At 37.3% G+C, this 17,154-nt stretch overlaps 1 protein-coding gene across 5 annotated transcripts in view; it reads right to left on the bottom strand.

Annotated features, from left to right (window-relative positions):
- The window catches only part of LOC131678967 (MAP kinase-activating death domain protein), a 67,022-nt gene continuing 49,868 nt past the window's right edge, over positions 1–17,154 (bottom strand). For 4 of the 5 annotated variants that reach the window (XM_058959439.1, XM_058959476.1, XM_058959460.1 and 1 more), the window contains 4 exons: positions 15,010–15,018; positions 11,295–11,367; positions 10,657–10,703; positions 1–2,909 (listed from right to left, as the gene is read on the bottom strand). In XM_058959439.1, the coding sequence (XP_058815422.1) occupies positions 2,064–2,909; positions 10,657–10,703; positions 11,295–11,367; positions 15,010–15,018 (975 nt within the window). In that variant the 3' untranslated portion in view covers positions 1–2,063. The remainder of the gene's footprint in view (positions 2,910–10,656; positions 10,704–11,294; positions 11,368–15,009; positions 15,019–17,154) is intronic. The other variant, XM_058959467.1, reaches the window with a different exon arrangement.

The following is a 17,154-nucleotide window of genomic DNA, read 5'->3' as shown; positions in this document are numbered from 1 at the left end:
TTTGACAGGATAACTTTATTGATTTTACTCTTCTTGGTGACAAAATTCTACCATTGAACATACTCTCGGGCACGGCTCAGATTCCGATTCTTGAGTGACTAGAGAAAGTTGTGAATTTTCTTTGTTGCTCCATTAAGATAACGAGCTAAAAATCTACAAAATAAACATGATGTGATATTTTTACAAAATAAGACAAAGACATATTTCCGCTGTTACTATTCATTCATTTCGTTCCTAGTTTTGCTTGCGCTTGTCTTTTCTGTTAACAATTCTTCAAGTGAAATGTCTTCATACTTAATTTTGCACATGCTCCCTTAATTAAAGCATCAGTTTTCTCTTGAAAGTTGTTAAAACAACAATTACCGAACTTATTCTATCATTAAAGCATCTTCCATAGACAGTAAATTAGCCTCAATTTTTAGATGTTACCGTGAACATATTGCTATACTAACTGTACTTACATACACAGCGAAAAACTTACAGCTTTGGTCAACGAGGGATATACACTCTTAACTGCTCCATAGATTCAGTGAAAATATTTTTTTTTCTCTAAAGTATGCTGCGACGGACTGAAAACATAGAAATTTTAAATTCTAGTACGCTAACATTTATACATATGGAGATGTTCATTGCGTTTAAACGCACATCAACTGCAAAGGGGTACAATCTTCAAACTTACATTTGTATTGATTTATTGGTTCTTCTAGCTAAATATATTTAATAGGTGATTGATACGTGTGTCTATAGTTTGTATTTTTGTTTTTGGTAACTTGATATCGAACATTCCATGTACCTAACCGCTTATGTTGATGCTCTAGAATTTAGATGCTTGGTGGCATTCGGGTGATATTTCTAAGAGTTAAGCTCTTACGATAGGAGCTGGTTATAGTGCTGCAATTTTTGGAACGGCTAGATTATGTTCCAGATCACGCAGAATGCTACACTTCGCGACAAGTGGGTTAGCTTTTGTGAGCACCTAAATCTCTGAGAAACTAAATGGTTTACAGTTGCTGAACTCTGTGATAACATTACTTCCCAAAAAAAGTTGGCGGAGCTCAGTAGAAAGTCAGATGGTTTCGTTGTTCTTAAGGGTAAAATCACCCTAAGCTTTTTTAGATTCCGATTCCTATCCAAGGAGTTAAAATGAGATTTGGAAGTTTAGCTAGCTTGGTAAGACGATGGCAATTTAACGCAATTTAAGTGCGAAAAACTAAAATCAAAAAATTTAACCCTTAAACTACTGTTACCATTTGGCAACATACCGAATTCTGTGATATAAAGCCTCGACAAGAGGTAAACATCGTATCCATACCGAAAAATGAGTACCAAAGAAAAATGAGTTTCATGCATTTAAGGGTTAAGGAAAATTTTGAGTTATTCTGAGCTAATTTATCTAATTGTTGGAACATGAATAATGTTAACCCAGGATTAAATATTACTGGTGAGGTTTTTAACCCCTTCAATTAACTTTTCAGCCTTAACTCTTGGATTATATGTATATGGTTTGTTCAAATTCGTTGGGCTAAGATAGGGTGACCAAATCATATGAATAAAAACATGAAGCCCTACATGAACGTGTCTCGTGAAATGTTTCTGATGCAATTTTGGTATTCTTCGTTTACGTTGAGAAATGTGGGAGTTTACTATTATGTCGGTATATACATTAATCAAGAATATAAGTCGTCAGAAAGAAGAACAAATCAATATTTTACTAGCTTCATCATATTTGAACGAAAAAAAACAACACCAAAAAACCCAAAAGAAAACTTTTACCTGCTTCTAGCAGTACTAAAAAACTATGCTACGTTTAACGTAATATTATTTTTTTTTTTTCTAAAAGCTGGTCTGGTCTCAGGTTTTGTGCAGACTTGACGCCCAACTAGCTAAACTTCCATTTTCTCGAACCTTTGTTTCAGACTAATTTTCAATATTGTCGTCATTGATAAAAAGGTTATTTTTATCGAAGATCTTCGTAAATCAAATATGTTCTTTATTGCACTCCCCACTTACTAATATGTCGATCTTGCATTACAAGAAACCCCATCCAAAAACTGTGAACCGATTTAATTTCTCCGAAAATCGTTGCTCGTTCCTTTGGCATCCGCCCGTTGCGAATACGATTGCTGAAGATGAGCACCTGGTGGCGATTGATTCGGTGATGCCGCCGAGGCTTGCCGTTTCAGCTGTCTAAATGGGCCACTAGCCATCGAACTGGAAGGAATTTGAACCGATCCAGAACGCTGACCGAGGCCGATCCGCGGGGGGATCGCCGGAGGAGGGCCTCGATTCGGAAGGGATGTTTGTTGTGGCAGACGACCGCCTGAAGAGGAGGGAAGTACGGGGGCTTTCATCTTCGGTGGTTCTGATGAGCTGGAGGAAGAGTTAGGAGAAGTCCCTGCTGACGATGTCGATGCAGCTAGGACCGGTCGGGCAGGAAGGGACGGTGGATTTTTCAATTGAGGAGCTGGACTCACTGGAGGCGCCTCGACAGATTGCACCTTTTGTTGTTGTTGTTGGGCTGCCTGTGGTGTTACTTTTTGGAACAGTTGTTGAACTGGTTGTGATTGTTGTGGTTGTTGTTGTTGTTGCTGTTGTTGAGAAGGAACCTGTTTGCTGATGATTGTTTGGAGTTTGGGTGAGTTTTGCGGTGGGAGATGCGTTTGCTGTACCCGCTGATTGCTTTGTGTCGGTGGTTGGACAGGTTGTGTAGCAAGCTTAGCTACTGGAGGCGGTTGGTGAGATACTTGTTGTTGTTGGTGACTGGCAGCTGCTATCGTTCCGGTCGACACCTGTTGCGCGCTCGGACCCGTTGGACCGGATGTGGCGATTGCTGGGTATTTCTTCTGCCATTCTTGACCGGCGGCAACGTATGAGAAGACGCACAGCACCGAATAGCATATGTCGTCGGCCTTCATGGGAACAAAGGAAATAGCTTTTATTAGATGTGATGATTTGGGGTATGCTGTTTATTAGTGGTTTTCAATCAACATAGTGATAATTTTAACTTTAGATAGTGATCAGCAATCGTCCCGTCCCATTAACCTTGTAGTGATAGATACATTCATTTGGTAAGTTATAAAAACCTATACACTGAATTTTATCAGCATGTATCTTTATAACTTTCTGGTCAAAAAATTGAAACACCACAGTTCCAATAACGTTCTTACAATAATTAATTTGGCTGATCATTTTGAATAAAAGTAGCTTGAAATACGTCGAACTACATTTTAACGCAAAGCGATACAAAAATCAAAATTTTAACAAATATCAAAAATATAGATCTAAAAGCTACATAAACTTACTTTCAGCACAATGTAACAAAGAAACAGAAATCGGTTCACACTCAATTGAAAGACACAGGCACATTGAACAATAGCTCATAACATGCGGGAGAAGGTTTGAAGGTACATCCTCCAAACGTATACACATTGTTCATTGGTGGGCGTGAGTGTTTCTAGCATGGACTCGGATCTTCTAGGCCTGTGACTCGACCGGGTATCCCGGTGGATGTTTGCTGATCCCGTAGAAGCTTCCTTGCGTGGCATACGGAGAACACTCGATGCAAACAAAGGGCGGCCTCGTTTGCCTTGAGCGTCAACCGCCAATCAGGTGAGGCAGATCAGTTTGGTTTGGCATTTTTTTTTAAATTGTTAAGACGACGATGATAAGTGGGAAAGATTAGCGCGGAATATCGAACATAAATATCAGAACGTCGTGCACGTCAGGGGATGAAAGAAATAAATGAAAAGAATCAACTGAAAATTAACTGTAAGTGTAATTGTTGTGAAACCAGTTGGTTGCCTTCATAATAAACATTAATGTTTGACTGGATTGGATTATGATCAATGGGGTAATTGAAGAAAATTTTACCGTAATTATCGTTCTTATATTAGATACATATGGTACGAATTCTAATGTTTTGTGTACACTACACAAATCCGCTTCTGTAAAACGCTATCTCAAAACATGCGTCTTGAAAATTAACTGAACAGAAAATATATTCCTTTGCGGAATGACTCAAAAAGTTTCTTCAAAATTTACCGAGCAAATGTTATTTGTTTACTACAGCCACAGCAGCTGTGACTAAAAAAAATCTAAGACTTACAGCTGGTCGCAAAAATTTGTGAATACATTGCAGCCTGGGAGCTGTACATTAACCAGGTAGAACACTTTTTAGGCTTAGTAGGTTCGTCCTCTAACCCAATATACTTACGTAAAACTTAAAATATTGATCTTCAGCTAGAGTCCCTTTCACCATAAAAGTTTATGCAGCTTTAAAACAGCTCTTAGGTAGCTTCTGATAAATCATTGCAGTCATCAATTGAAACACTGAGTGTTTAACTTATGTTCAGAATACTACCCAGATCAATGAGGCACCCTAATAACGAAACTAAAAATATACATGTCCACTTTTTTTTCTATAAGAAAGAATCCTACCAAATATTACGAAACTCAAATTTGAGTAGGGTATAGAAAAGCTTTCTAAATGCCTCATTCTTTCTTCATTCTTGGATTATTAAACGATTTTAACAATTTGAAGGAACCCGTTGTGATATTGGATGCAAAACTAATTGAGTTGATATAAACTCCATAGTAACGCTTCATCACTCAATCGGTCGTCGTAGCGCGGTCAGTTGCTTGCTTTCGGTTCAATTAGAACTTTATTTGGAGAATTATGTTGCACGTTTCAAAAAATTGATGTATGTTAACCAAATATGTGTCACTTTTAACTACCCGGATCAGAGTACTGCAAACAAAATTAATGTCGTTTTCGCTTGAGGCAGAAAATAACTCAGTTTCGGACCCAACTCCTGTCAAACCGTTTGTTTGAAGCCAGTTTCGAACCTAGGTTATGCGCCACTGAACTGAAAACCGGGTTGGGTTCTAACCTGAAAAATATTTCGGGTTCGCTCACACCACCACTGTTTGACGAGAGCCCAACTCAGTTCCATTAAAAACGTTCGTTTGAAGCAACTAACCTGGGTTAGTTTCCAGGTTCTCAATCGAAAACGACATAATTTTAGCATTGAAAATGCTTTACTCCACTATATGGGGCTGGGACTGGGTGTAAAATTAAAATCTAAAGCGTCACGAAAATAAGCATAATTTTAAACGACTGCAGAATAGAGTACTCTAGTTAGAGTGCGGCCAAGACGCGTTTGACGTATCCAAACGTGCAGAAATTAGACGTATTTCTATTGTGAATACGTCAAATTTCATGTTCGTTTGATGTTAATTGTTGATGGATTTGCGTCATTTATATACCAATCGGTTTAGAGAAGTCCAACTTAAAAATTGATTGCAACATTAAGTTGATATTTTTACTGTACACTATTGAATAATCTGTATTATTGTAATTCCATTGGGAAAATGTAAGAAAACAGACAATGTTTTCACTTACTTTCTGTTAATTTTTGATAGATTTTCATGATTCGAACACCAATCGATTCAGAAAATTGTCAGTAAAAAATTGTTATCAAAATTATCTGTGTATTTTATAAGCACACTATTGAAAAATCCGTAAATCTACAAAAAATATGGAAAGCATATACAATTTTCACAAATTTGCGCAACACTTTCCCTAACACAGACCTCATCACGACACTCATAAACGTCTTACACATTTCATCGCTTGCGTGACGAATGGAAAAAATTTAAAGCCACGTTAATAAAAATAAAAAAAACGCTTGGTACTAAATGAATGTTTCTGGCCGTGGCCGAATTCTTTCATTGCCATACCTGCTGATAGAAAGAGGTAGGTTATCGCTACTGCTGCTGGTAGGATATCTGTTATATTGTGCATTTTATCATAATCGCTCAGGATACGAGTAAATTGGATGTCATATAGCAGATAGCGAACATTTAGCGCAAGAGTGTTTTGAAGTCACTTTAGTCACACAGTATAAAAACACAGTATAAAGATTATAGATTGGTTCTGATTTACTGAGTTCTCCACTTCATCATACTGTATCATTGTTGAGTGACTCCACTTGCTGTCAAAGTGAAAATCTGTTTTTTTTGTATTCTGTGATTTCCATTGCAGTTTATATTTTCAATTCGCAAAGTTTGGTCGTTGCGAAGGTTTCATTGGCCAGAATGGATTCGCCGGGAATCCCAGAAGATGGTTTTGAAGAATATCTCGAAGACGACAATAATGGGCTAATAAATTATGCTAACTATGATGTTGAATCCCTCGATAAAATTTACGATCAGGTGGATGTCGATTGTGAATCATCAACGTGCAAAGCTGCTATGTCACTAAAAAGGGTAAGTGAGATTTTTGTTGTTTATCAAAGTTTACGAAGTCATTTGTTTTGTAGGTGAAACGAAACCGAAGTTTCCGCGCTGGAATGCAGAATGTTTCTGCAAAAAGCAACGGTAAACACTACAAGTTCCATGCTGACATTTTTCTAAAGAAATTCAAAAACTAGAAATCCGACGAGAAGTGTGGAGCTATAAACGTTGATGGAGATTCAGTGAGTGAAATTGTTTCAAAGATTTGGGATTGTTGCTCCAAGTTCACACACCGCGCTGTTTGTTTCACTGAATCAACCGACTCACGATCTGAAGTGTCATGGAAGTACAGAATGCCTTGTTTTGAGGAGTGTGACATATTCTTGGTTTTCCAAGCAAAGGAAATATTTCGCCATAAAAAGTTGACAGCAGCAATCTAATCAAATGGTTATCTCCAGATATATCAGTTATCGTGTATAAATACTCCGAAAGCATACTAGAACGATGGCATCTAGTCAAAAATCAGCTCATCCGCCCTCTTGAGAAAGGTCGATCAGGAGCTGAATCTGTTGCATCAATCAATCAACTTAAAGAGGAGCTCACAAACTCGCATGCAAGATACCTTTCTGGAGACAATGTAAATGGGGATGCTGGGAGAGTTGGATTTCGTGCAAGCCTTTTCGATCAACGCGACTATTTGAAAAATCAAGCACCACCAGAGCACCTTAAAAATCTCTTTAGCTGTGTTCCTGTCCATAGTGACACACTTTTGGAGAAGGCAAGGCTTGGTCTTGCAGGTAGCTCACACAGTAAACGGTGCATATCGTAACCTTCTTCGAGAACTGAAAAATGAGCATCAACAAATTGCTAGCGTTGCTAAAATAATAGGGGAACGGATTTTGATGCTGAAGACAAAGCAGAAGGAGCATTATGAGATGCTGTAAGCCATGAAGAGCTCTGTAGCAGCGAAAGAAACCAAATTCTCCGTTGAATTGGCTCGTATTGCCACCGACTGCTTAGATGTGGACCACGACGAGTTTTAGCTATGGATGGTTTTTAACGGAATATCCAATGAGTTTCTAAATTGGGCCGAAATTACTGGGCTTGTTTTTATTTAACAACACTGATAAAATACATTGAATTAAAGTCTATCAGAAACCATTGAATTAAAATACATCACAGTTTTATTTTTATTTTGTGATCATTACTCATACCTTAAAACCAAATCGTTTCATGTCCTGATCAAGACCCCAGCTTGGATCAAATTGTCCTCCCTACAAGTATCCACACTTAGCACAGATTTTAGAGCAATTATAGTTTTGAAATGCTGAAGGGCTGCTGCAATCACTGCAGTTAGGTTATCTCGATTGTTTTCAACGTAAACACGTTTCAAATATTTTTTCAAATACCCGAATAGGAATTCGATCGGACTATAAAATGGGGCATACGCAGATAAGAATACCACCGATTCCCAACGATTGGAGATATTCGACTATCGATTTGTGGCAAAGGATATGTGCTCCATCTAGGATCCAGACGGAGTATTTTCCAGGATTTCGCTGCACTAGTTCAGCGGTTGCAAATATGCAAACAGAGCTAAAATATTTTTCCCTGGTTAATTTTCCTTCTGTCGAATGTGTTTCCAGCATTTCATTATATCCTCACAAACTTAGCAATGGCCATCGAGGTCTACGAACGAATTCACCTCAATATATCAGCTTCTCTCCAACAGGTGTATAAACTTTATTGCGAAGCATTCCACGGTTGCCAAATGAAACTTCATCTAAAAATACTAGACAATGAATATTCCATGACACGATAGCCATATCTGACACAAATCTGTAAATGTCCTTATACAGATTTAGCTTCATCCAAGTATCATTTCCGTTGAAAAATGTACACCAAAGTCTTTCCATCAGAACCTTTCATTCTCCAATCCAACAGAATCTAAAGTGCAGAAACGCACTTTCAGCCCAATCGTTTCTACGCGCATAATAACGGAACTGATCATATCTTTCAAAAAGCTTCCGCTTATTGCGTTTCCGGTATGGCTACAGATGGATGTTATGAAAAGAGATCTCAAGAACACAAAAAACAGCACAGTAAAAATCGTCATTTTATGTTTAATATTACAATATCTGACAACACTTCCCAGCAGTGCTTTAGTAAATTTAGTTTTCAAGCCAAATGTTTGCTGATGGATAGAGAACCATCCTTTTGTACGACAAACCTAGAACAGGATCCGCCAGCTCTGTCCCCAGTTTTTGAATCAATCCTGAACCAGCTCGAGACTGATAGAAAGTGTGGTTCAGGATTGATTCAAAAACTGGGGACAGAGCTGGTGGATCCTGTTCTAGGTTTGTCGTACAAAAGGATGGTTTTCTATCTACACCAAAAAGAGATCACCTTGTTTCACAAAGTGCTTATTAGACATGATCTGCGAAAGGAGAAATCGCCGGCAAGGTTCGAATCGTTTCAAAGGTTTCTCGTCTCGTATCACAAAACATACTTATCTGCAAAACGTCCTTATTAGGACGAATACATAATGCAAAAGGATATCAATTAGAAAATTCCTTTTATTAATTTGAATTAAGTTTGCGCTTGTTAATTCTGTACCTTTACCAGTGAATCATAATATAAACGAATATTCACGCATGATGCAAAAATCCCTTTTATTAGCTTGTCTTAAATTTGTGCTTGTTAATAATCAATTCTGTACCTTTACCAGTGAACAATAACATTAAAAGTAAACGTAATGCGTGTATGCCCTGGCAAATAATGCTATATTGACGCGATGATGGTGCACATGGTGTTCGCTAGTCATGTCGCATTTTCAATGTCGGTGGTCGTGTCTTGTACACAAGCCTCTAATTTTGGTCTATGTTACTGACAGTCAAAGTAACTGTGACTGCATAGATATCGCGAGTTGTGAGCTCCGGTATGAGATACGCGTCAATAGTCTTATATGCAAGAATGCAAGCACGAGGCATTTCACGTGGGTTAGTCTTCTTGTAAGTAATGAAGGCAGTGTTAAGTAACCTTTCCATATAGAAGTTTCCTTCATGGAAGTATGGTTCTAGAACCAATGCTATTGAAGCTTCGCCTTCCTGCATAAGTCTAGATAGATTCACAGTGGCTGTACGTTTATGCTGGATATTGATTTGTGCTATTCTAACTATTATTGATTAGGAAACTGTACATTTCATTCCCAACATATATTACACAACAACTAGAGGACACCAACAAAGTTGGGAAGTTAACGCGTGCAGCGAATTATATCAGGTTTAAATGGGAAACGATCATTTCATACCCACGATTTGCGAAGAAAATAACGGTTCACAGTGTCAGAGATTCGCAAAACACAGTAAGGAAAAAACCCAAAATGCACTGGCATCGAGTCCTCGGCACGGAACTACACCTTGACTTAGGGTGTAATCGCCTCCTACGACATGGGGACAGGAACTTCACTGAACTACTATCAGCCAAATTTTTCAGCAAATCTCCAGCCGTCAAAATAATGCCGATCATCGGCGAAAACATTTCGGTGCGTAGAGCGAGGAGTTCATTCGGCTCTTCCTAGGCTTCGTGGCTAGACAATATTTTAAGTCCCCTCGGAAAATTTAACAATAGCACGGCTCGCTTGTCGCTTGTATGGAATTGGGGTTTCCTGTTTGGTGGTTTTTTTTTCTACCGAAACAAGTGGTTCGTTGTGTCATTCTTAGCCGGTTGTAACAACCACTACCGCCACTACACGGCTTATTTAGGCTGTTCGGAGAAAGAAGCTGACATTGAAGGACAGCTTTCATAGATGATTAAACAGCCCGCATCTGGAGCGAATGACCATCAGGCTTTAGGGACCATTCATAAATTACGTAACGCGTTTAGAGTGGGAGGGGGTACGAGAAGCTGTGACATGTTGTTGCATATGGGGTAGGGCGAGTAAGCTAGATCGTTACGTAACATGTTTTTACTAAACAAAAAATTTGTTACATGGGGGGAGGGGGGAGTGAATTTTGGGCAATTTTCGCGTTACGTAATTTATGAATGGTGCATTATCTGGCAATTCAGAACATGTTCTACTAAGATGGAAAAGAATCTCCGCTCTCATAGGCAAGATTAGTACGAAAAATTCAATTGGCGTTATTTGAATGTTCTGTGTTATTATTAATTTGTTGTAAACATATAAAAGACACACGGCTCTGGTAAGCTCACGCATCGAGCCGTGTCAAATGAACATTGTTGGGGTACGAAGTAATGAAGGCAACCATTTAATTATAAAGTATAGAAAAAAAGATTAATACATTGCAGATACGGAAACATGCGACGAATCATTCTAAAATTTAAACACGCCACTAAACAAATTTTGATTGCAACGTCGATAACAAAAAATCAATTAGAAACTACAAATTAGCAGATAGTTACCAGATTCGACATAAATTTCCTCTGGATCAGTTGACGCGTCTTTGGATCTGGAATACAAACAAATGTGTTAGTTTTACAAAGGTATGACCATCAACATATTTAAGTCTCCGGAAGTCGTATAATGAACTTAGGGTCGATTTCTTCACTCTCGCTTAACGCTTAAGCCAGGTTTAAACGTACTGGTGAACCTAGGTTTAAAAGTTAAGCGAGGGTGAAGAAATCGGCCCTTAGTGCACAACGTTTTGAAATTCAGTCGAAATTGTCTTAGAGCATTAAGCGGTAGCCTCAATGTAGATAATGACGCGGCTTCGTGAGGGTTTTTTCAGTACACGGAAGTTGCTCCACAGCAAACAGGAGCAAAAAATACTTGCTCCTTTTTACTCCAGTTTGCTACAAGAAGAAGAAAAAAGAGAAGAAGAGAATACAGGAATGATTTCCTTCACTGTTTCTCCTGGTACTCAAACAAACCCAATAAGTGCTCCGAGAGGTAAACCCCCCCAGCAGTCGCGTGATTTTCTACATTCAGGCGACTGCCTGCGACTGTAAGGCGATTTCGCCTGAATTTCAGAACGTTTTACACTCAGATCACTGTACGACTAACGGTACCTTTGCCTGCTTGCGTGTGATTGAATACTTACTGTACTCTTCCAGTATGAAGACTCCACCCTTTTGAGTAAAACACTTCTTAATATGCTCCAGACGGATGAAAAACTGTGATTAGCAATGAGTAGACAGAAATTGAAACGAAAAGAATAATCATTATTCCACCATGTTGTGTTCGTGTACCTACTAATTACATCCGAAAAACGAAAACTAGGGTTTGTGTGTTTGTTTTTGGGCATTTAGGGTTTGGTTTGTGAATACATATTTTGTTTGGATAGCGGCTTTATCAATGTGCTCTGTCATTTCAGGTAAGTAGTATCATACAGTCTGCGCATTTTGATAGAAGCTTTATTATAGGGTTCTATGTGATATTTGTGCTCGACAAGTTCTAAATTAACAAAAACTTTCGAAAAGTACCTTTTTTGATTTTTCTATTATCTACGCATTAAAGTATTCGGCGTTGCCTTAAATGCAGAAACTTAAAAAATGCACTTCTACGCTGCTACAGATAAAGCTCAAGCAAAAGGAAGCATCTAGGGACGTTTGTCCCCTAGTAAATAAATCGACTGGAAGAAATAAAATCAAAAGAAAAACACAAGCTGGGCAAATAAAGCAATTAGTGAACACTAAAAATTCAAATAAATAGTACGTCGTTAAATCAAGCATGTTACGCTTAAAGCTAGATGCAAGTTCAGTGTATTATGCAGCGTTGTTCATGTATTGTAGAAACCTGTTTTGTACATTCGGCAAGGCATGAGTGTGGAGAATAGCTTTACAAAATACTCGATTGGAAAACTATCTTTTAATGTATCCTGGAAATCGTATTCCCATATCGATCATGGATTATAGTGTACTCATTGAATTGAAACTTGATCAAATTAGCAATACAAAACAAGTACTTGTGAGATGGTCTCTAAACAAAAAGAAAATAACTCAAATATTGGTAAAGGTTTTCAGTTGGAAAACGAAAACGAGAAGGAAATTAACTTTATTGATGCTGACTCGTGAGTGCTACAGAGAATGCTGAATGAAGTTGTAACAGGACAGAACAATGGACGCTCATGGTGTGGAAAGTAGTGGAGCAGCATGAGACGGCTTATGGCATGAGTGCGTTGCTTTGGACTGTTTCCACGAGAGTGTATTTTAGGATAATCCATTAGTATTCCAAAGAAGCCAGTATCCTTGATGGTGTTAGTATATTCGGAAAGACCGAGTGGAAAAATATTGTTGAAGATGAATTACTGAAGGGAAATTGAGTCGTTTCAATCAATGTCTCGAATCTCCACGATGTGTAAATGTTATCGAAACTATGTTGTTGCTTTTTTCCTCTGGAGTAGGAATTACTAATCTGTCCATTCAGGTACTGGCATACTGAACCGTTTGTTTGGAAATGACGAGCCTAATAAGAGCAACTCGCGATCAATGAGCTTAATTTGCCAGGTGAGAAAGACCGGATTTTGATTGTGTAACGCTAAATTTAGTTTGTTTGAAACATATACGAGCTTGATAACAGATTGTGTTGTTTACTTTAGCATGGCTAATTTCAATACTATATCAATTCTTCAAAAGGGCTAATGAGATTTTTATAAACAAACTTATTTCGCTCATTACTGCGCTGTCGAGTCGAATTTCATGAGAGATACACATGAATCAACATCTTTACCCTTGGTAGAATCAATTTCAAATATCTTCTGGGTTGAAAATATAACAAATTAAGAGAAATCAGCAAAACAAAAGTTTGTTTGCAAATCTTATTAGCCCTATTCTAATGTTGATATGGAATAGTTGTACTACATACTGACGTATTTTTATTTTGCCAACAAATGTAATTTCACGAAATATACTTACGGTATTATATTACCATTCATGGAAAATTTAATGAAAAGCGCTAATCATTTGTTATTTCATGAATTCCATTGAACTTCAACATGTTTGAGATTACGTCTCCAATAAATATCATGGGCCCTATTCTCACAGTCACGTCACCTAGTGACTAGAGTAAATTTTGTTCTAGTCACTAGGTGACGTGACTGTGAGAATAGGGCCCCATATCTCGACAAACATATGATTACGGAGTTAAAGCCAACTGTCAAAATTCTCTTTAAAGGGAAATTCCGGTCAAACCGTGACTGGCCGAACACCGTTTACCGCACTAAATACAAGAGCAAACTTTTCTCTTTTGTTTACTATCAACGTCTGTGATTGGCGAGTGACCGTTTGTCCGGAACTTTCATGCAAAGTGAATTTTGACAGTTGACTTTTACGCCGTAAGCATATTTTTGTCGAGATATGTTTGGTGTGTAAACTTAGTTACTGAAGAAATGGACGTACCTCACCTGCAAAATAAACTCATTGTCTCGGACTCGAAGTGTTTCTAAATAGAAATTAACAATAAAATTTTCCCTGCAAACTATCATAGAACAACGAATTATTATGGAAATTACTGTTTCTATATTGTTTGATGCACAGTACTTCTAGTAGCCAATATAACTTACTGTAACAATTACAGTAAAATAACACCAAATATCACTGTTTCTGAGGATCGTAAGAAATAATTCTAGTTTTTAGTGGTCCGATACATATCCACTTCCCCTTTTCACTAATATAGTCCACTTTATATTAAAAGTTATTGTAGATACGTTAAATTTTGTTCATTACTGTAAATTGTTGTAAAACTACTACACTGTCCCAGTAAAGACTACTGCTTTGTCACTGTACATTTCTATTCGGGTCGCCAATCAGTCCTGTGTATGACTCACCTTGGACCTGTAAGCTTAACGTAGATTTACCGGGTCTAACTCGGTAGGGCACTGTTGATTTTTTATAACGAAATTTAATATACACTGGCTTTGGGGTTTGCGTAGAGACGCCAACTTAGATAACCCATCGGTGTTTCAATCCTACGATCAGTTGCGTCCATCGCAGCAACTCGACCGAAATTTAGAACAGAGGAAATTTTATCCATGCAAAACGAAACCAGAGTGAAACAAATGTTGCCAACAAACCCCGTACGCCGCTACGTCATGTCGCAGTCTAGCGAACTAGTGATAATGTGCTGCCATGTTAAAACTACCGCCTACGTTGTTCTAATTGTGTCACTGAGAGCATTCAATTTCTAATTACAAGAGACGCACTAGGTTATGTACAACAAAGAAAACCAACGAAATTATAAAACCATAAGGTGTAACAGTCCGGAGAAGCCTGCATCACTACAAAGGAAAACCAATCTATTTATACGTAGTTTGCATTTCGACTCGATAGTTTTGTTTTATACAGTTCAACTGAAAAATCAACATCTAGCTTTAGGTACGGGGGATAGATCTAAAAAGGGATCACCAAACGCAACAAGATAAAAATCTACGGGGAAAAATCAGAATCGCTAGTCATCTACAAACAGCTACGATAATTCGGTGTATAAATAAAGACTAAAAACTTTAAACTAAGGTTTCACTGTCTACCACTGTCATTTTACAGAAATAACCAACAAATTGAAAACATATGATCTATAGATTCGAATGTGTGGATCTCAATCTAAGAGTGAACCTCCAGAACAAAAAAAAACAACAAATAAAAAAAGCTTCGATCTGATACACAAAAATTTTGCAACAATCATTACGCTAAAGATATTGATTTGCAACGTTTATTTGCATCGGGTTCAACAGTTTTTTTTAGTGTAGATGTGTGGTGTGGTTTGAAGGTTACAGATTTTTGGCTTAAAATAACTAGTGGGAAAAATCAATTAAACTGTACCTCGAAGTCCTTTCATCCGCAATAAAGCAAATTTTTCAAATGACGAGATATTTGTGTGCCATTTTGTTTTTGTGTAATCAATACAAGCCAAGTTTGGAAGCGTATAGCGTTTCGTTAGCCGCAAGATTGACGTTTCAGTTTAGTTTTGCGACAATAGATGGCATTGTTTTCATTTATTCGACAGTAAACAGATGGAATAAAAGAGAAGTAGAAAAATAAAAACATGATTAGTATCTCTTGGGTCGTCTTCATAATTCGGCGTAGAGAAAGTTTACTGCTTTGTATCGGGTTGATACAATTGGAAACAAAGAAAACAATGAACAGATAAAAGATACATTTTATTTCGCTCAGGGAACGAGTTGAGAACGCAACTAAAACGAGGCAAACTTAAATTGGAAAGCGAAACTGAAAAGGATACGCTCCAGGACCATCTCAAAAGTTCATTTGTTTCACTATCTAGACCCGACCAGGTCTTTTGAATTAATCTGCATTGTCCTTCGGGACAAGAACGATTCATTGTTGCTGGAAATCGGATTTTCTAAATATGTTTTAAAATTACAAACAAAATTAGAATAAAAAAAACTAAATCGATATCAAATATAAAAGAATTGAAAAAAACAACACAGTGCTTATAAATGCTTTTTTTGAAATACTAAGAACGTTTTCCTGTTGATTATGAAAGTAGTAAAGTACGAGCTTGTGTCCCTAAACTAGTTTAGTATATGCTCTATTTTTGTTATTACATCTATTTATTGAGGAGGTTTGATGTTGATATGCAACAAAACATCGACTAGTCTAATTATCGAATGCAAACAGCTGAGACAATCGATGTTAAAGTAATGTTTTGAGGAACAACACCTAAAAAAGTAATCTATTTAATGCTTTTAGCGAACCTTTCTCGTATTTTCTTCAATATGGAGAAATAAAAGTAAGATCTTTCGCATATTTTTTTAATTTGTTTAATAAGGCTGAAAGCCTTAAAAGGGAGGCTGAAATACACGGAAAATGCCTATTGAACGTATCGTGACTGTGCTTTCCTATGACATTTAGCTCATTCCGATTTTTAAAGTTTGATTTCAGATAGCTTGAAACTGACATAATGGTAGAAATAGCTTAGAAAAGACAATTGATGCTTCTATTCTGTATTAATCTCTTAATTATTGCGAAGATCGCTTGACTATATTGAGAGTTTTTGCAATAAATGTAAACGAAACTCGCACTCACTCATGTAATAAGTGTGTATTGATGACGGCGTGTCATAATCGTGCATGGAAAATATTCCATACAAATAATGCATCAATTATAAACTTTTTTCATATCTTCGGCGTAATTTCTTGAAACAATCGGTGAGATGTATTTTGAAGGAAATTGGTCAAGGAATTTAGAAAAAAATGCAATTTTTCGTTACTTTACACAGAAAAACAACAGAGCTTCAATCAATATAACTTGAGCCAATCTCAATATGCAGTGATTTGAACTAAAAAACACTCACAATTTCTCATCTCGTTTTTCGCTATATCTCGAGAAGGATTTCGACATTCGCCACTTTGTAGAGATTTTTCTGATAGGATAGGTAACCCACTGTGTATTTTCTCTCGAAAATTTGAATATGAAGTAGTTTAGAGTGTATTGTTTACACTGTATTTTTATCGTTGAGAGTTTTTCGAAAACTGTACAAAATGGCGTTACCCGAAAAGCAACGCAGCGAACTGATTTTGCGCAAGCACCTCTTCTAAAACTTTATCAAAGAATCGATTTTCTTTATTTTATAAATCGAAGGCTGAAAGTGTATAGACTATGTTGGTAGAAGGTTTTTTTTGATCCGTAAGTTATTTTCGTCGCTTTACGGCTTACAACGGACCTATGTCCTGAGCGTTGACGAACGCTCAGAAACAAGGTCGCCGCGCGATCTAAAACAAGTTACTATACCGACCGAAGTTAACTCTGGTAGTCCACATTAATGCTATAGGTGGCAGGTGTGTTTACAAGTTTCCGGTATGGCCTAACCAACAAATTTAGTAATGTCCTTATACATATCATTGATGTCATTTCACTTTTTTAGTCCACCATTTTGAATTTGTCAAATTTGACCTCAAATTCGTGTTTAGTGATCTTAGAAACCTGTAATTTCACTTATTCTTAGAC

The sequence above is a fragment of the Topomyia yanbarensis genome, chromosome 1 (genome assembly GCF_030247195.1).
Source record: "Topomyia yanbarensis strain Yona2022 chromosome 1, ASM3024719v1, whole genome shotgun sequence".
NCBI lineage: Eukaryota > Metazoa > Arthropoda > Insecta > Diptera > Culicidae > Topomyia > Topomyia yanbarensis.
This window is presented reverse-complemented; position numbering and strand designations above follow the sequence as displayed.